Consider the following 21,235-nt stretch of genomic DNA (forward strand, 5'->3'; position numbering starts at 1 on the left):
GTGAAGTGACATTTATTAACAGCTTGGCACAGAGAAACCTCTTTGCGAGAAGACACTGACAAATCTCATGTTCTCAGTGTCTCACTAATGACACTGACAATGAGTGAATTCTCATTGCTTGTAAGTATTGAGAAACAAAATATTCACTGAACAGAATCATGTAAGTCAATAATACAAATTGGATATAAGAAAATATCTGATTAAATTATACCTCGCAGAGTATGTATTGTAAGAATTATTCCTTCCCTTCTTCCCTCCCCCTTATCTGTAATACTTTGTGAAGATTTGTAAGCAGATTTGTCTTAGCTTCTAGTACTGTACATATCCACATCTTCTGGGCTGGACTGACCATGGTCCATAAGTTTTGGATCAGGCTTAAATTTTGGTGTCTTCACTGCTCCTGTTAGAGATATTAAAAAATTTTAATTTAAATTAAAAAAAAATAAATATATATATATTTGAGCTGTAGAAAAAAAAGCTTATTGACACATTTTGAGAATTACTGTATTACCAAACACTTATAAAAGATCAAAATACATATATTCTAGTTAAAAACTGTGTGATAAAGGACGATGAAGGCATGTTGTAATTATTAGCATACAGCAGTGGACGGAGAGCAGGTCTTCCATCTACTCTCTATACTTTAATGCTATGTCCTGAACACAGCAGGGTGAGAGAAGAAACAGCGATGTTTTGCCCTAAGCATAGAAAGGAAGGGAAAGTTTGGAACACGGGAAAAAAAAATCTCCAGTCTTTCTTCCCCCACTGCTTCCAGGAGCATAGCTGTCTCCCCAAACCAACTGAATCAGTATCTTCCCTGAGGCTGCTGCCAGATGGTAAGAACTCCAAATTAAGACAAACACTTTTACCTAGTTTCACTTTGTGACTTCCAAAAACAATGAACATTGAGCCCTCACACTCATCCCAAATGACAACGCACAAAGACTGACATACTTAATAGTACTGAAATTGCAGAAGACCTAAGAGAATATAAAGGCAGGTTTTCCAGGACTGTGCCTCCCCTGCTACTGGTCAGCTTCTTTTCCAGCTGTATCAGTTGGTTTAACAAAGGGTGCTGTGTTCTCCTGAAAGTTTTGCTCCTTTTGGACTAGTGAAAATAAACATCTCTGACAATACAGATTAATTTAGGGCATGGACATTTTTGGCTGTATTAGGGACATGAACTAATTCCACCCATGAAAGCAAAGACAGAAGGTATCTATATTCATAAAACCATTAAAGACAGTCTTGCCTGACGTGAATGTAAAATCAGATCAAAGCATTCCACAAACTAAATCAGAAAAAATACAGGTGCAAAGCAAAGAAAGATGTGAATGTATATTACAGTGAAAATAAAGGAAAAAAAATTTAAAACTCCATACAAATATGTTGTACTAGCTTTCCAGAAAAAAAAAAAGTTCTGGTAAAGAACACAATAAAAAGAAGTAAGCAAGTTCAAGTGATGAGTAAAATTCAGAAATTGGTCCTACAAAAGTTAAAAATTTTAAAACAAATTTAGTTCTCCTTTAATAGGTAATTCCTCTCTTTCTCTTAGCAGTTGGCCTATCAAAACATCTGCATGTTAAATATGCTGTTACATGATCTAGTCTTATTATCTCAACCACTGAAGACACACAAAGAACACCACTGCAAAAAAACCATATCAAGATAAAGTCCAATGCTTCATGTGCCAATTTCGTGTTCCTCTCTTACCAGTACCTGAAGACACAGAACCCCTACAGAGAAATGAACAGTAATTCATATCAGCTGTTTTCACAAAAATCCAGTGGTAATCCTTTAAATGACACTTATGGTACTCTGACAACAGAAAGATAATTTAAACGAGGTATTTAACAGCAGTACTTGATGATATAATCTCATTGCTAACAATATGGGATATGGTCCACACCATATGGAACGAAAGAAAACATTACTGAGAGCGAACAACAAATATGTAAGAATTCTGATACTGGGACAAGGTCCACAGTGAGAAAATGATCACCTCCCTGAGGCCCTGAAGTATGACAGTGTGCACAATATATTCTCCAGAATGACATGCTGTGACAGTCTGCTCCATCTTAAAGCAAAGGTAACCATAAACTTAAGTCAAGTAATTGGATTTGCAAGTTGCCCTGAGATTACACTTGAAATGTTTAATTCACCTGGTGAAGGCACTGGATCTTTATTACTCCAAGACTCCATTGGAGAAGATTCTGTTCTGTTAAATGATCTTGACTCAATAGCAGACTCAGGTTTTGTACTAGAAATGTCTTTCTTTTTCTTATCTTCTTGTGTAACTGATTTTGACTCTTGCCGTAGCTGTGAACCAAACATTAATTAAAAAAAAAATGCACATGGGTATATGCTTAACACATTATTGCAAAATAAAGCTTTCAAGTCTGAAAGCTTATCTTTTATGAAATTATTTTCAGATATGACATCATACAAAGATATTCAACTAGTAATGTTAAAGTTGGCTGCATGCAAGCGATGCAGCCGGAAAAAATAACCCCACAGTTCAAGTACAGTAACTTCAAATTCACACATACAGAAATTCACCTTGTCACGAGAACATACTCACGTCTGATCCTGTGCTTTTACCTGAGACCCTCAAAGTGCTTCACAAGGAAGTCACTGCTCATTCACAGCTGAGGAACCTCTAGTCTTACACACAGCTGAAATAGCATTGAGTTTTTACAGAACACTTCCCACCCTTAGTTAACAGAAGATGGCAAGATAAACCATGGTAACACCCTACCAATGAAAAATAGTACATTGCTTTGGGAACAGGCCTCACATAGGGAAAAAAAATAAAGTTAACAGAACTTGTCTTTACCCCATCAATTCTTGTTTGGCTATCAGTTCAATGACATTTATCTGAATTTCATTTTCAAAAATCAGAATTCCATTCGTGTCTCCCAGTGGAAATAAAAGATGAGGATCGCATACAAATAAACACCATAAATTTAAAAGTAAAATACTTCTAAATGTTAATATTACTGAGAAATATTCATTTTCTTTAAAAAGAGCAAAAAGATCACTGTGCAAAGCTGAATTTTTACTCAGGGAAGTACTTCTTTTGTAAAGGGTTTATAAATTTAAAACCATGTTTAATTCCGGGATGTACTAACCTAAATTCCATATAACTTACAGGAGGTTAATATTCCCCTCTACTTAGTGCTGGCAAGGCCTCAGACGGTTTACTATGTCCTGTTTTGACCACTTCACTTAAAAAAAACAAACAATACAAACCACAAACAAAATCCCTAAAAATAAAAAAACGAGAGAGAGAAACTAGAGAAAGCTCAGAGGAGAACAGGAGTTGAAAACCTGCTCCACAAGGAACGGTTATAATAGGGAGAAGATAATGTCAAAAACCATCATAAATTTTTTGTATGCAATAGGTCAATATAAAGAGGTTACTGACCATTTATTCACTACGGCTGCAGTGAGGACAGGACAAGGGGAAAAAAAAAAAAAAATCAGACATGGACAATTTATATCACAGGGTAATTAAAAGAGACTACCTGGAAGAGTTGTGTAATTTCCTTCACTGATACGCCATACCTCTTATAATTCTTTATAAGTCTTTATCTTAAACTCAGTGGTCTGCTTAGGACCAAAGCTTGGATCAGAATGGATTACTTCTGTCAAGATCAAAAACGAGCTGTAAGAGAAACTCACTCTTCTCTTGTGCATCTTGCACGTATTGTGGGGCTATTTAGGGGATCTCAACATCCATTGGTCTGAAAGGTGTGACAAATACGACATCAATTAAGTTACAAAAATATCAGAGGGAGGTTTGTGCATCACTTAACGCCATCGGTAATCTTAAACAGAACCTGCAGTATAGTACTTGACCTTCTAGTTTACATTTTTCTTCCTTCGAATTTATGAATTACAGTCAATGCTTCAGAAAGCCTACCTTGGTGACATCTTCCTTTTTTGCCCACAGTGACCGCACAGCTTCGTAGCTTTGATGGCTTGCAGAAAATAACTTTTTCCCCGTTACCTATTTTTTTAGAAAAACGTCTTTTAGCAACAACTTTAAAATTACTAAGATGCACAGACCACTCAAATGTAATGCATCGTATTTGCATGAGAACATGCTTAACCCCATACTAAGACATTTTAATCATCTACTTTTCAAGATCTAGTGCTTATTTCTCTTACATCAAGCAAATCCTAAATAACGTTTACATTGTTATTAGAAATCCACAGGTAGCATTCCTACGCTACATCCACCTACTCAACATGAAACCAAAACCTGACCAGCAAACAGTGTTTTGGCAATGTTAGCACAGTAGATCGGAGCAGCAGTTTTAAAGGATCCAAACTTGTCTCACTATGTTGGAAACAGTCAAAGACACAAAAGAGCCCCAAAAAATGACCTCGCCCATGTTAGTGAGCAGCACTTTGCTTTACAAATGGCCAAATCCTTCAGCTCATTTTCAAAAAGTATTATGTAATACTGCAGTAACTACAGAGTACCTTTACAAATGCTCTGTACAAACACAGTACTTCACAGCTGCAACTACAAAACTGTGCAAAAGGTGACACACAGTGTAAGCAGGCAGGAAACAAGGGGTTAGCTTCCTGAGATAGGTCATAGTGTACAGTGTAGCATTCCTGTTCATTTCTCCATCTTCCAACCCTGACATTTAAGCCTTATGACAATGAGCCAAGAAATCCCACTGCCTCTTGAGAAACCATAATCCTCATTGATTTGCATGTAAGAAAAAAACCTAAACCAGACCAGTTTAGCAAAGTGAGATTGCCCAAAGATTTTAACAGCAGTATAAGTCTTTGCAATATCTTCCTAACCACTCAGGAAGCATAAAAAACAAAACCACCCCACTAAAATTAATAACAGCAACAACTGATTCATCATGATGGAAAGTTAGGAGATTCAACAGCAGTTCTTTTAAAGCAGATTTCAGAATAATATTCTACAAATCTTTCTGTCAAAACCTAAATCTGATCACTTAACTAAAAGATTGTTAACTCCTAGAACCAAACATGACTAACTAAACCAAATATTCCTATCTCATCAATTTAACACCAAAGTGCAGTTTTGAAGCTATAAATACTATAAAGAAACTACAAAGTCCATCAAGGAACTACAAAGAATTCTTATGAACCAGCATGTGCTTTTCTAAATAGTGAAACACTGGGAAACTATAGAGGAAGAAGAGGTATATAGACTTTATATCCTGCTTTTCAATTTACTTTTTACATAGAAAAGTACTGTGTGCAAACAATTCTTACATGCAAAATGTTAAGTATAGTTCTGGTTTTCTACATGAACAGCTAAGACATGTTCTAATCAGGCAGACAACTGCAAGACACCAGTAACTGGAAAACAAGGAATTCTAACAAGAGATGCAATTGTACAGTATCTCAAATTGCATATTTATCAAGTTCAGCAAGGCTTTATTTTTTATTTACATTTATTTCAGCATGATAAAATAATACTAATTTATTTGAAAAATAAGGATTAAAAATTGAGAGGCTGTGTTTTTAAATTCAGTTATTTTATTATATTTTTATAGTTATGCAATTAACACCTGTGATGCATTACATGTTTTAATGAAGATGCATGTGAATTCTGACTCCTAGTTTCATGACACTTAAGTGAAATGGGAATGCTATGACTTAATTCCCTGTCAATTCAACATTAAAATACAAGTAAACTTACCTTAGCAACTATGACTGACTGAGTAGGGTAACAAACAGAAATTCCTAAAGTAGTAAGTCCCAATGGATAAGCAATTTTCTTAAATCTAGAACCTGTATAAAGCCAAATATTTCAAACAATTAGACACTAATGTAATGTAAAGCTAAGTAGTTGTATCAATTAAATGCAATTCTTTACATCAAACTTAGCACCATAACGGCTGGAGGAGAGAATACAGGTGTGATTATAGTTTAGTGCAGTCACGTTTGCAGGAGATGCTGACATTCTGAACATTGGTTTCTTGAATGAGAAATAATCACAAACCAGATTTTCCAATATTATGAAAAATGAGAAGAATGTCTGTGCCGTCTAGGAGCTGATGTGGTTCCTCACTAGCTCCACGCACTCTCTCTCGAGGACACAGATTGCACCATCTGGAACAGCCAGGAGCCTGGGAACTGGGCCTTTCTGTTCAAATATGAGAACAGCTGGGCCAGGCTCAGGCTCCTGTTCGTGGACAAGAAGCCCTGACGACAGATTCTCAAGTCCAAGTCTTTTTTTTTTTTAAATTTGTCCCCCCAAAAGTCACAGGGATACAAGAAGAATGCTTTCACTAATCTGCCAATATTTTGATTAACCCATTTTCTTTGTGAAATACTCAGACACACACACTCAGCTATTACAGATGAACATTTTCTTAACAATATTTTCTGGCAGGTTAAGTAGTATTCCTCTAACACTTATCTTGAAAGGAGAGGTGGCTGTATCTATTAAATTACTCTTTTGGCTTCAAAGGTGCGAAAACTATGTCTTCTGATGTGTATTCTCTTGTACCTGTTAGCCAAATGCCAACATTCTTCAGCATCTTAAACTCCCATTTTCACTATACTCAATAACTTTGCCTGTTAATTTGTCTCAAATTTCCTCCCATACACACATTGTTTCTGATAACCAGTAACAAACAAACTCAAAACAAGTGCCCACTTTGAATTTCTGCTGATTCCACCATTAAAAATGACTATATAATCCTGCTCTGCCTATTAGGTCTTAGCCAGCTTCTAAAAGTATTTAATAATGTCCCTTCAATTTATCAGGAAGGATTTTTTTTTTAACATTGGTTACATAGGTCTTTGCCTATGTTTCAGAAAAGTCTTCTGACCATTAAAGCATTACATGCTACATATTCAACACACCAACAATGAAAATAAGCAAAACCCCCTACCTCTTCTTGCCAGCACTACGCCAGCTAAGCCTGATATTGTAATTACACCAACTTTGGGAAGAAATTCTGGTGGTGGATTCTTCAGGTACACATAGGCATCTTAGAATTAAAAAGAAAAAAAAGAAGCATAGCAATTCAATATTAATCCTTTTATTTCCCACTTAAGAAATAAAGACGGAAGTAAAATTATGAAAATCTAAAACGGGAAACAGTCCAAGACTGGATTTTTTGTTAATGAATGAGGATGCCTTATTTTCCAGATGCACACTTTGCAGTCTGTGTTAGACAGAACCAGAACCACAATCCTCAAAACACAGCAGCAAAATTAACAATTTCTCTCCTTAGATATTTTTTTTGTAAAACGTTAGTCCTTAATAAGGAAAAACGAAAGTATAGTTACCAGTTTTGATTTTACTGTTAGTATAGATTAAATGAGACAACACATATTTTTGAATCTCCCAATATACTAGTTTTAAGGAAAAAAACTTATCTATAGTTTCTGATACTGAACTTGAACACAAATATTGCTTGCAACTTGTGCTAGAATTAAGAAGCTGTTTCTATAATTAAGATATCTTGTGGAATTTCCATCCCAGCAGATGGTTCAAGACCTGACGGGACAGAGATGTCCGCAACCTGCTTTGGCCCTGCTTTAAGCAGGCGATTGGACTAGATGATCTCTAGAGGTGCCTCTGCAGTAGAGATCTATACACAGTCCAACTGCAATGATTCTGTGATACCATGATTTTAAGAACAAAGCTAAAATCAAAAGAACGAGAAATACTAATTAGTATCGGTCATTTCTCTCATGTGAGAACAGAAAAACTCCACAGCGAATTGACAGTGGTCTCAGGTTTCCGCCGTCACGTTGCGTTAAGTATTCCAGTGCATTCCCCTTCCACCCTCTCCCCCTCCTCGCCCCTGTAACCAGTTTCAACTACCTTTCTAAGTTGCAAGGAGAAACAACAGAAGATGCTCAATTCCAAAATATCTGACTTGCCTACCTTTTCCAAATTGAATTGAATCCATTACTCCATTTTTAATAAAGATAAAAGCATCCTACCAAAAAAAACAAGGGGAAAAAAAAAGTAAAGCCTTTGCAAAAGTAGGTGTTTTCAGTACAAAACTACTTGGTTGATACATACGGCTCAGCACAGTAAGACAAAGAAATATTACGTAATTTTAAAACGATAAAACCAGAGCCGTGCCATTCTAGAGAGGCTCTGCTGAGATCTAGCCGCTTTTTGATTAACATATTTATATTTTTAAAGCTCCCATCCATATTTAATTAAAAAAATGCTCTTTAATATAGTAAGATCAACTGACATCTCAGGAACAAAACTGTAGGACAGCAAAACATCTGGATGTCAACTGTGTAACGTAAGAACATTCAATTATAAAATGCAATCGTCTTTTCCCTGGAGAGACTTACCCAGTAAAAATGATTCTGTCTTTTAGTTTGTAAAAATAGTGCTCAGTTTCGCTGAAGATAATCAATGTCGATTTGGTTCAAGACGTGTACTCAACTAGTTTGCATTACTCCCTTCCAATTGGTCAATTTATTTAATTACGAGTTGTTCTTTATCTGGAAAAAACCTGCTACTAGCCTATTATTAGTATCATTATCCTCAGATTGCTGAACAAATTGAGTAAATACGCATTCTTTAGGAGATAATGAAAAAGAATGTCATCTTGAGTTATTTCACCAAAAACATTTGCAGCAACAAAGCATTTGTACCACCAGAGGTCACTGCTAGTCAGTCTCAGAAGCACTCTGATGATTAAGGGTATGGAAAAGTTTGATACAGATTTATAACTAAATTATCTCAGTTATGCAGTCACTGACTGAATTTTCAGACCAATGGAATAAAAATTTACAGAAATTATAGAAAGACATTTTGATTTCTTTGCCTTTTTCAAATAATAGGGTCTACTTTGTAAGAGAAAAATACATGCATAAAATTTCATACTAACAAGAGCCAGGGTAAAGTTGTCATTTACCAGCAGTGAAGAGAATGGTGACAGGCACTGCATTTTCTTCTATGCCTAGAACAGTCAACAACAGAGTTGCGAGGTATTTTTGATGACTAGTTACTAACAGCCTGCTGTAACAGTTACATTGGATGCACTCAGCTCGTCTTTCCTTAAGTACCTAGGACAGCCCTTTTAACACACCCTTCGGAAGCAGCTCGCTCTCTCTCTCCATGGACTGTCCTCAGTCAGACTCCCACATGCTATCAAGTTCTGCCAGCAGGAATTTACCTATGTAACTCTCGCTGTAGAAGTCAACCAAGAGATACCTCTGAACCTGCCACTGTGGCTTGGCCTAGATGCAGTTTAGCATTGTCTGAAGGGGACCTACTTCTCACGGCCTTTTGGTTTGGAAAATGGGGAGAATGCACATGTTCCTGTTATAAGCACAGCAGAGAAAAATGAGAGAAGGGTTCATTTTTCTATCTTAAATTACAGGGGCATGCTAATACAAGGAACCGCTAAAACCCCTCCAGGGTGAAGTTGTCAATGTTTTAGTCTAGTGCTGTCAGGAACTGCAGGAAACCAGATGGAGGTATTTCTTACCTTGCACCATCCAATATAGCGGCCAGTTGTCTGTCTCACTGAAGAAAACTGCTTCTGCAAGTGACCAGGCTGTTCTTCAACATATTTGGATTTCAGAGGTGGTGGACAGTAAATTGGAAGCTGGCAAGAAAAGCATAACTGTACTGCAGGGAGATAGTTTTGTACACTGATAGGCATTTACACCAAATAGTGTTTTTCGAGACTGCAAATCCTGAGCATTCCCATTACAGCAAACAAAACCTCTACATGGAATTATGCTCCTTTGTATTTACACACTCACTTTACACAAGTCTGACTACAGGCTAATTCTTCAGAAATGAAAACTGAAAGTATTGTATAGATTCTAAGAAACAGAATTACTGAGTATGATAAAAATCTTTTACTCAGAAAAAGCATGAGCAAGAGTAGTTGGAAGATTTATACATGTATTACTAGAAATTGCACAACAGAAAAAGACTTATTATCAATAAGTATTACGCTCTTTTACCTTTTCTGGATTCAGTCTGGAAATAATGTAATAATAAACATGAGATAAAACTTTACTAACTTAGTATTGTAACACTTCATGTTTGATTTGTGCAATAGTGGTCAGTTATTTAGGAGGTAATTTTTATTATCGCATATTACTTAGCTATGTATTCTATTTACTAGGTAATGTAATTCAATGGAAAGAGATGACATTCTGCAGATTCTTCTAGTATTATTTTAAAGACTGACAAACAGTAATTTTCTTACCTGATTTGGCTTCACCAGCTGACCTTTTGATTCCTTTTCTGCTGCTGCATATACAGTAATACAAGCAAACGGCAGACCAGAAGAAACAGCTGCCAGCTTTGCCACCTGGGACAAGCAAGACAGATGAAAAAAGGCAGTTTTAATGCAAGACATAAAAAATTCACTCCAGTAAAGTCTGGCTTTTACTATTGCGTTGTGCTTGATCAAATATGGGATTAAACAAGTCACTTCTAAAATCTTTTAAAAATAGTACACTTTTTAGAAACCTCTTCTGGTTTAGACAAAGATTTCCTCAAATTACAATGGTACAGAAAAACCTAGAGATCACTGACCACAACAGTTAGGTCTAAAATATCAGGAAGAATTTTGTGCCCAAAGCCAAGTTAATGGTTTCACCACCTCTTAAGGTAAATTCAGTTCTAATCTATTCAACATACAGGTACTCCAAGTCAATAAATGGCTCTCTTGTTTCAGCAAAAAGCACCTCAAATTTATTCACAGGAATTCTCCATGACATCAGACAAAACGTTCCAACTCAGAGAGCGCTTCAAACTGCCTGTTTGAAATAACTGCATGTTAACAATAAATGAAAATATGTAGCAATTACTGGAATTAAGAATCATCTCCTTAACATACGAATCACATATGCTACAAGGTGAACTACGAAAATACAGGTTTAGTCATGATAGCTTGATGTCTGCTTAGAATAGGTTTGGAAAAAATACCGTATATGACACAAAGTTTAAACTCAAATACGGGAACATTTTTTAACTGCCTGCCTTAAGGTTCCAATCAGAGCTGGCATTAAGCATGCTGGCATGCAATGTATCAAAAAACTTGCCACAACATGTTAAAGCACTCACAACTTTGGTAGGTTTTTGTTTCTTTTATATCAGCAAAGACTTTCCTGTTCTGTTCTTCACCTGAAGCACTTTTGAAACTTTAAAAATAAGGATGAAAAATGTTCCCAGGATCTGCATAGAGATGATGGTGCTAGTGCCAGTCAAACAGAAAAGCAGGGAAAAAACAACTTGATTTTGGGAAATACCTTATATCCCTAGTATAAAACTCTACTATATCCTCATTGTTATCTCAGCTTTCAATTGGAAGTGTCCTGTCAAAGGAGTGGGATTTACTCAATTGCATTTAGTTATAATAATGAAAACATAATGAACACAAAGAAACACAAAAGCACGACCCTGAATCAGCTCAAGTTCATCAGATATCAATCACAGGCAGATTAAACTACTCAAGACAGCAAAACACCATCACTTCTGAAGTAAACCGTGTGATCACCACAGCAGAACTTTCAGATCGTACAATCGCAGTGGAACACAAAGCTGCAGGAGAACAAAGGAGGACACTGCAATGACGAGAGGACTCTTATGAAAGAAGGGGCAAGCAGACAATGCCAGAGCTGAAAGCTTTAGGATAAGCTAAAAATTTCTCTTCAGTTGCATTTTTCCGCATGGGGGGTGGGAGGGAGGAAGGGCTCCTTAGGGCTTCTCTACACTTGCGGTCTTCATTGCTATACACTATCCCTGCTCTTAACATACCGCCAACGTGCCCCTTCCCTCTCCTTAGAGCATAATCCTTCTTCTCAGCATAGTTCCCGCACCACCCTAAAAGTTTTCAGTTGGCTAGAATTTATTTTATTTCATGCTTTTCTTTGATACAGAAACAGCAGGGAAATGTGTAGGGCTGAGCTCATCTTGCTTCGAGAGGCAGAACCCCACCACTTTTTCTCTTCAGGCCAGGCTGATGTTATGACATTTTTGTAACACAGCTATGCCATCTGGAAGCACCCAAACCCCCACAACTCCAGCACAGCCAGGCTGGCAAACCCACCACTGTAAACACAACCATGTGGATCAGTGTGTGCTATTCTCTTAATTTAGACGAGTGACACCCCAAAATACTTTCCCTTTGCCAATGAAGTGTAACAGGTCTGGGGCGCACTGATCCAGAACTGCTAGACATGGCCACTAGCCGAACGCTGGGGAGATGGGGAGAGCGGGACAGCAGCGACTGAGCGAGCTCCTCCTCCACAGCGGCTCGCAGGCAGGGCAGGACCCTGGGATAGCTGCTGCGCCTTCCCTCACCTGGGGAGGGAGGCTCTACCTGCACAGCGGTGCGGGAGCAGACTTTGCAAGTTAAGCCAACAATACATCCGGATTTGGAGCAGCGCAGAGCGGGAGATGCCAAAAATCACGTTGCAAAAGAACCATGGTTCTCCCATGGTGACCCAGCTGTGCTGCAAGCTTGGACATGGTCAGAAGGAAGAATGAGGTGACACCCTTCTGGAAATCTGGAGTGAAAAGTCCCACATACATGAAAATACAGCCATGCTGATATCATTTATGTTGACCAGCACTGTGAAAAAACTCAGTCACACGTTGACAAAAGGTTTAACATACACCTTTAATTAACATTAAACATCAACGATCTAACACACTTAGGTTACGACTGCTATGCCAAGGGGCACTTCCCATTTTTCTTTTCATGCCTAACATGACCACCTCAGCAGGAAAAGTCAGTGGGAGGCTCCATTGGCTCAGCTGTGCCCAGCCCAGGAGAGCAGCTCTCCTAGCTCTGAGCAGCCCCAGGGTATAGAAAATAGGTGAGAGCAGATGGCAATAATCAAAATATGAGCCAATTAACACAATAACTGTCTTTCTGCTAATGTTGCTCAGAGCAAAATGCCACAGCCCAAGCTACAGAAGACCATCTATAAAGGAACAGCCATCCTTAAAGAAAAGCGTGTAGTTTTAAAGCATTATTAAATGCAACTGTTTAAAATGTACCGTAATTCAGACAGCCTGTTTTAGCACATGATGCTACCGAGACAACACAACACATCAATATTCAGTAGATACTAGAAGGAAAATAAAATTTAGAAGTGACAAACTGTGAAAAAGTTATATTGTTCACTTAACAGATTTGATTAATTTGTTCCAGAAATTCACAACAGAGTTTACTGTGCTAAAGGTAAAAGAGAAAGCTATACTGGGAACAATGAAAGCAATCCAATTCCTGACTGACAGTAATTGCTTTACTTTTGGGCGCCTGAAGACAAATGCATAAATGTTTAAAAATCCAAGTGAACAGCTGTACTATCTAACATTTATGCTGGCACAATTATTACACGGTTTCCCTCTTTTCTATTGAAACCACAAAGAACTGAGGTGAAAGAAAAGAAACGTCACCTTGACTACATAAAGGAGGCTTCACTACACTCAGCTGTCTATCCTCTTCCTTTATCTAATGACTAGGTATATTAAAAATACCTCAATTAGTTAAGTTGTTTCTTATTATTAAAATTATTTTATTAAAATTACTTCAAAGGATATTATGTATTAGGCAAGCAAAATCATCTATTGTTTAGCTAAAGAAATTAAAAGGTATTTTACCTATGAAATCTTCTCTAAAAGAAGTTATTGAGAACTAAGAAACAGCAAAATCATGTAGATATAAGACTAGGAAAGAAGTAGAGAAAAACATCTGCAGCAAGCTCAAGCTGTAAAAAATGCCAGAATTACATGATCAACCAGCAGAATGACTCTAGAATGTCAGTCAATAACTCGTTCAAACCACAAAAGTTCTCTTTAATGAATTCAGGAAATATTTTAATTTACTACTTTTTTTTTTAAATGGAAATAGTTCAACATCTGCTCTGCGTTTTACCACTAGTTCTGCTTTTATCTGAATTAATGCTCTGACCTAAGCCCCACGACACCAGCAAAAGAAAATCACTCAGTCCCTAATGGCAACAGACCTAAATACCAGCAGTTTCAAAAGCCAGGAGCCCAGGTGACATCTTCTGGAGATAAATTCAGTATGAACGTAGATCTGAACACCACCAGAATTACAGCTACTAGAAATTACCAGCCTTAATGCTTTGGATGGGAGTAGGGGGAAGGTCAATGGTAGGAGTCAGCAGATTTCCAGTAATACCAGTGCCATGCTACTGACGCTGCCATCATGCTGAAAAAGGTACACGAGTAGGTTGTTTTTTTCACAGGTATAAAACCCGTATCAGTTATTTCAAAGCACTAAACAGTGCAGACTAACAGACACAGCATTATTTTTATGATAAGACTGAATAGCAATGCTTTGCTGAAGAAATTTATTATATGCTCTCTAGCAGAAAATTGTTACAGCTGTGCCTCTTAATAGTAGAGCTAGAGCAAAACTAATCAAAATATAATAATAAAACTGTCAAATGTACCTGGATAATTTTGGCTTTAAGTCTTTGCATTTCAAACAATCTACTTCAAAGCGCTAGAACCTTATCAAAGATCAAAAATACAGATTCTAGAAAAAAAATTAAAAGGCTGCATCACTACAAAGAATTCACTATCTTCAACTCAAAAGACGCAGAACACAAACTAAAGCATAATAAAACCATACATTTAATTCATGCTACTCTCCAAGCCATTAAGTATTGCTTCTCACTGAAACTGCAAATCCTGCACACTTGCTTAAAGAATTGGAACACAAATAACCAAACTTGCCCTGAAGGTAGGAACAAGCGCAAAAAGAAAATAAGTAATCAAAGGAGGAGGCTATAGGCAAAAAGCTGATGTCTGTATGTATATATAAATATATATGCCTTCTCTATCACAAAATCAGAATCCACTAGCCAGATTAAATTAAAATTTTAGCAGCTACCGCATGTCACATTTTCAGCGGAGAGCTGTTACCGAAGGAGTACAAGGTATGGGTTTATGGTTTTCTGTTACCGCTTAGATGTCTTGAGGTAGAACAGAAAACTGTCTCAAATTCTTTTATTTTTCCCAAAAGTTACCTAAGACATGACAATTGTCAGACGTTTCTAGGTCAAATCCAGTATTTTAATTTGGATATGTATTTATTTATAAATCTCTAATGACAACTACAAAAAAACTGCACACGAATGGGACAGAGCATCCTTCCACTTCAACTCAGCTTCCTGACACTCCACAATTTGTTTTTAATCTTCGTCTGCCAGACGGTAACCCACGGAGGTTGAAAATTTACAAAGAATAAAACTCTATTACTTTTCATAGAATTAAAGAACATACGTAAACTTATGCCACTTCACTAAAGGTACTGAATCACTCAAATTTACACACTGAACTATATACGCTACTTCAAGATCACCTTGGCAGACAGCAAAGCCAAACGGAGCCTCTTTTTTCATGTGCTTGTCTCATAACAAACTAATGCAAAATGCTTCATTTTCCTTGCTTTGGCTGCCCTCATTTGCATCTTTTTCTTTGCAGATATATACACATTTTAAATGCTTTTTAAAAGTAAATATGAAAATTCATGTGAGAGCAACCTATTCATCAATGACTGTGAAAACCAGAAAACCTATCTAAATAAATATCTGAAAACCTAGCTCTTTACAGGCACATTTTTCCCTGTTTAAAGACACAATATTTTCTCTACAATTAAAGATATTTCAGCTACTTGTGAGCCTGTTAGTTTGTAACAGTGTGATTTTAACATCCTTGCTTTCGTGACGTGTAACACCACTACACTTTACAAACTAGTATCTTGGTATGTTCGCTCTTGTGTAAGGAATGGAAGGCACTTCAGAAGCTGTAAGTAGATGGAGAACAACCAGAAGATAAATACTTATTTTATTCCCTGCTGTACAATTTAACCGCTCCCTTGAACGGGCTCTTTCTACCTCAAGTTCTGCAACGCAGAAAACATCAGTGAGACCTCTTACTTTCCTGCTCCTCCTTCATCTGAACGCCCCGATACAGGCTGACGGGACGTCCCCTCCGAGAAACTGCGACCTTCTAACCCCCATGCTGGAGCAGAGCAGTTGGGCCGCCCACACGACGAGCTGCGCAGGGCGACAGCGAGGGCTGGGTAGCACCACCCCGACGAGCTGTTCAGACCGGCGGGCCCCCGCGCACTCCCTGGGCTCCTCCCGAGCTCGGCGACGCCCCGACCGGAGCAGTCGCCGAGCCTGGGCCGCGCACACCGGCCCGACCAGTTCCGTGTGCGACCCGCCGGCTGAGGCTGCCCCTGCGCCGCGCAGCCCCGCCAGCAGAAGCGGCTCCTTCCCTTTCCTCAGCCCGGCGAGGCGCGGAGCGCCCGGGCCGGCTCTGGCAGGAGGCGAGGGTGCGGGGAGGGTGCGCGCAGGCCGCGGGGGACCGGCGACAAGCGCCGCTCTGGGAGTTCCCGAAGGGCGGAGGAGCCGCCAGAGGCCCCGCGAGGTGTCCTGCAGCTCCCCCCGAGCCGCGGGTGTCTTTGCGCGGGAGGGGGAGCCCCGGCCGAGGGAGCCGCCGCAGCACCGCCCTCCCTCGCGCAAGGCGGCACTCACCTTGGCCGCCATGTTAGCGACAGCCCCGCGCGGCCGCGGACGGCGAGCGGGAAGGGCCGGGCGCGGGGCGGGGCTCCGAGCGCTCGGGGCGGGCCGGGCCCTGGAGCCCCGCGGGGCTGAGCGGCCGCGGCGCGGCGGGGGCAGCGCGGGCCGGGGGAGGTGGCTTCGCCGAGCAGCCCTGGCCCCGCCCGGCGGGCGCCTCGGTGGGGAGCTCCTTACTGCGGCGGGATCGCCCGTTCCCTCAGCGGGCAAGGGGGGCCGCCCGTGGCCTTGCGAGAAGGCGGGCCGCTGGGTAAACGAGGGCAGCGGCGGGCGTGTGGCGGTGGCTGTGCAGGGCGCTGTGCGCCGGCACCTCCGTGCAGCCCTGCGCCGCCGGGGCCTGGTCGGCGCTGGCTGTGGAGGTGCCGGTGGCGTCAGCGGGGACAGCGCGCACGGAGCTGCTGCAGCAGCGCCCTCCGTCCCGCGGTGACCTCGCGTCTGATACTTGTTTATTGTTTTTCCCGTTTAGCGCCCACCCAATGTTCGCCCCCAACATCTACTCCAGAATACGAGGCTGCTGGCGCTGTTCCGGTCAGAAACGTGCAAGTCCCGACTGTCGCCATTTAAAAACATGGAGAGAAAACCCCGTGGCAGCCGCGCGCGCTTTGAGCGAGGACGGGGCCGGACCGGGTTCCCGGGGACAGCCGGGGCGGCGCGGGGCGGCCCAGGGGGGCTCACGGCTGCTGCAGGCCCGTGCCCGCCCCGCCCGGCACCGGCACCGGCGCTGGCCTGCGGTTGCTCCTCTCGCTTACGGGTGGCGGAGAACGCACCCACACAAGACCCAAGCAGGAAATTTAAGTGCAGATAATTCGTTTATTGAAGTCCAAATTTACAACTGAAGTTTACAACTCTTTTCTTTTTTTTTTTTTTTTTTCCCCAAAACAAAAGCTTTGTTTGAATTTAGGAAGAATAAATGTTCTTTTTAATAATGTACAGACTATATCTCTTAAATAAGTTAATATCTTTGAAAAAAGAGCAATATGTTCCTTTTTTAATGTTGCAGTGCAACTTACAACTTACACGTCTGTGCAATGTACCATGAGGTATATGCCCAGTGAGCAACACACAGTGAAGTTTTCCATTCATAAATTTTCATCGTAGACACACAAAAAGTTAACAAGTTAATCCGTGATAGAAAAAATGCAGCCGGTTACAGTAATTCACACAGAACTCATCTGAAAAGAGGGAAAAAAGAAACCTAATGTTCATTGCCTATATAAACTATTTGATCATCTCTCAACATAGACAAGTATAAAATTAAAAATACTGTTGTGAAACTGAAGAAATACTGTATTATCCAGGGGCTGAAACCTAGTTTTACCTGCCTTAGTCTAGAGCAGTTAGCTTCTCTCTCTAGCATCAGCAAGCTGAGGGACTTTACTGCGGTATCAGGAGAGCATCTGCTTGTAAAAGCGCTAGATCGAGATGATGATTATAGAAAAGTTGCAGAATGCTCAAAAACTGTGAGATAACTTGAGCATTTTCCCTGGCTTAGGCAGGTGATTTACCATTACCTCTCAGTTCATCTCACAGCTGATTAGAAAAACAAGGCTGAAACATGGAAGATTACTGAAGGTACTTGAAGCTTTGACACTTCAAACTTTTCAAGATGGCTCCAAAATACTTATTTTTCGTAATGACAGAAAACATGTATTTATTTTAGAAAGAATCAACCACAACATAACTCTGTGATAAATAACAGTTCTGCCTCTAATACATATATACATACTGCTTGTAAACAAAAAATGCCCACAGGTCATGGAGTCTCCATGATTTTTAAACAAGGCGCTATAGACTTTTTTGTTATTGAAAACAGTCCTAGTGAAAGTTTGGTTTATAACCTCCTATTGCTACAGGAACAGTAAGAATGTTTATATTTACAAAGAAACAAAGACCATGGAGACCCCATAGCATTATTTGCTAAAGATTGTAAGTTAGTGGGGTTTTCAAACTACACGTTGTCAGCACGTTCAGATTTAAGTAACAGTACAGGTTGAACACCAGCAGTATGATACTCTAGTGCTTTGGCATTTCAACCCCTGAATATACAAAGACATTACTACAGCCTACTTCACAGTTTAATGCAAGTAAAGTGCAAGCCATAGTACAAGGGTGTCATACATTTTCATACATGTAAGCGTTATCTAGAAAAGGCTCTCTATACAAGTTTTATTAGCTACTTTAGTAAACTAGACAGAAGTCACCTATGGCCCAGCAATTAATGGTCTTACAAGGATATTTTTCTTTGTAATACAGTATGTGTCAAATGTAAAAAGTTAATTGATACTAGTGCATTTCTCTTATATCCTAACCTGTTTTCTTTTCAGATTTTTAAGCCGAAATCCTTGTTTCTCAGTAAAACAGAAGTCTTAACTGGTAACAGGGTCTTACTGGTATTTTGGCCAGTGAACACGATTTGTTAAGACATACTTGTTTTGTGGTTGATAGTGAAAAAAATGCAATAGAGTTTATATGTACAATGTGGCGTCCTTATTTAATCTGCAGCATTCAGACAGATGCATTTACAGTCGGTAAAAAGATCTGTATTGATATCCTCCCCAGTGCCTGAGAATGAACAATGTTCTAGAAGTGTTGAGGACAGAAGCTGGAGGGCCTAGCTGGTCAAACAACAGTTTGTCGATGTATTTTATCATTTTTACAACGTTGCTTTCTTTCAAACACTGCTCATATAGCAGCATTAATGCATACAGCAAAGTCTCTAATTGTCACTTTTAACACTTGTACATGTCTGATAAAAGTAAACTGTCTGGCCTGCATTAAGAACGAATGTGGTTCTTTTCCTGAAGATAATGACAGGCAGTATCTGTCTGAATTTTGTTAATACTTTTATTAAGAGTGGGTCCCAGTGGTACATCAACTATCTCAAAAACTGATAAAAGCTTAAAGGCTCTTATTCATAATCCTCCTTCTGAATGTGGAAGTATGGCATGAACTGTAAAATGCAGAAACTAAGCTTAAAATAATGTTTCTTCTCCTTTTTTAAAGGAGAGTCAGTTGCCTGCCCACACATTTGTGAATGGAACTGATCAGAAGTACAGCATTGTGCCTACATGTAATGGGAGTAACGAAAATTTTAAAAATCAACTAAAAAGATATTATTTACTAGCTTCTGCTTAAATAACAAAGTATTTTCCATTCATTGACTGATGTGGCTCAGGTTCGACTTGCAAATGCACGCACACTTAACACCCACCGAGAGCTTCAGCCCCACAGTGTGAATTCGTCGGGGATAAGAGGAGAGGAGGAACCTGCCCCCACAGCAGCTTGCCTGAAAAAGCTACTCTGAACCTTATCTTTAGTGAGGGAAACATTCTAGAAGAAAAACAACTTTTTATTACTTAAATTAATTCGCTAGTATTGCTTCTTCAGTCTTTCCTGTTATTACCCATTTTTTGTACTAGTGGTAAATAAACATCATTTGGCAACAGGGAAGACGATGTATTGTCTCTAACGAGATTTTAAGCTCAGTGGCCTAAGGCATGTGGTGTGTGAAATATCTGCAAACCTACACTGCAAGCAAAAAGGCATTGCTATTGCCTGCGCCCTCCAGTCTTCCCTAGAAATGCACAATTCCGCTATCATGAAAACTAAGGAGAAATTAAAAATCCTTTATGACACCAAGTTACCACTTATTTTTCCAACATTACACTACAGGAACTTGGGTGTACCATAAATGGTATTTTCAGGGCTGAGGCCCAGTAATACAGACAGACCTGTGCTCGCTTTCTTAAGGAATCTCTCAGGACCAGGTCCAAAGCCAGTAGTCAGGGTCTCTGCAGAGATACAAGATTTACTTACGCAAACAGATAAAGTGTTTAAACTGTAAATAAAATTGTATGGTAGGCATCCTGTGTATTACAGTTCTGGGGGTAGCAGTCAGGCATTGCAGATGGGGCTGAAGTTTCGTTGATAGGTTGTGCTGCATCTTGCCTTAGCCAAGGACTGTTTTAAACAACCCACCTTTGAAGAACTTTGGTCTCAATTGCATGAAGAGTTTGTCCAAACCATTGTTGAAATACCATGAAATAGCTCTGCCTGGCAGAGCTGTCCCACCGCAAGGGGCCAACAGCCACAGATATATCTGCAAACAGCCCCCAGATATATCAGCTTGGTCATAAGTGCTACTAGATTTTTGCGGAAAAAAGTGCTTGTATTTCTTTGGAAGACAAGTAAGACTACATGCTAAAAAAATATGGCAAATAAGGTATGTGATAGTCTTAGACTGGATTTGTGTTGCTTGAGACAAAGATAAGAGCTACAAGAATTTTCTTTGTTCTCCTCAGATTTGTGTTAAGTTAAACAATTTCTACCAGATTCTTAATTTTCTTACCAGAAGTCCTTTTAATTCGAAATGAAATCTTCTAAAGGTCAGCAGTAGAATTCTACAATTTTTGATGAGGCTGAGCGCTTCCCAATGCCTCTGTAAAGTAACCCCTTCAAAGCTACCTTTACTATCCTTCACAAAACCTTGGATCAGAGAGTGAGTATTTTGGCCTGGAAGGCTATAAGTGCTGAAGATAGTAAGAGTAAACTTAAGTGGCCACTTACATCTAGCAATTCTCTGCAACACTCGTGTTTTTCCTTGGAAAAAGCAAGTGGTGCACCACATTTTTAGCTTAAAAGACAGCAGTCTAGATCTGAA

General features: G+C 39.6%; 1 protein-coding gene across 2 annotated transcripts; it reads right to left on the bottom strand.

The window, feature by feature from the left end:
* Nucleotides 1-155: 155 nt before the first annotated feature.
* Nucleotides 156-16,557, bottom strand: APOOL (apolipoprotein O like). 2 transcript variants are annotated; one of them, XM_086470264.1, is made up of 9 exons: nucleotides 16,534-16,557; nucleotides 10,212-10,316; nucleotides 9,477-9,596; nucleotides 7,904-7,958; nucleotides 6,900-6,998; nucleotides 5,699-5,790; nucleotides 3,926-4,012; nucleotides 2,163-2,319; nucleotides 156-400 (listed from the first exon to the last, which is right to left on the bottom strand). In XM_086470264.1, the coding sequence occupies exons 1-9, from the start codon at nucleotides 16,543-16,545 to the stop codon at nucleotides 303-305; spliced, it is 825 nt and encodes a 274-aa protein (XP_086326390.1). In that variant the 5' UTR covers nucleotides 16,546-16,557; the 3' UTR covers nucleotides 156-302. The 2 variants fall into 2 exon arrangements, with proteins under 2 accessions (XP_086326390.1, XP_086326391.1); XM_086470265.1 differs by lacking the exon at nucleotides 16,534-16,557 and adding an exon at nucleotides 14,440-14,469.
* Between the last annotated feature and the right edge of the window lie 4,678 nt (nucleotides 16,558-21,235).

This window comes from Leptosomus discolor, chromosome 9, assembly GCF_034619465.1.
Source record: "Leptosomus discolor isolate bLepDis1 chromosome 9, bLepDis1.hap2, whole genome shotgun sequence".
NCBI classification, from domain to species: Eukaryota; Metazoa; Chordata; class Aves; order Leptosomiformes; family Leptosomidae; genus Leptosomus; species Leptosomus discolor.

Coding starts and splice junctions, on each gene's coding strand:
- APOOL (XM_086470265.1), bottom strand. CDS start 14,469: ATGCAAAGACTTAAAGCCAAAATTATCCAG. Junction 9,597..10,211: donor AGCTGGTGAAGCCAAATCAG/GTAAGAAAATTA, acceptor TTTTCTTGCCAG/CTTCCAATTTACTGTCCACC. Junction 2,320..3,925: donor AAAAGGAAGATGTCACCAAG/GTAGGCTTTCTG, acceptor TTTGGTTCACAG/CTACGGCAAGAGTCAAAATC.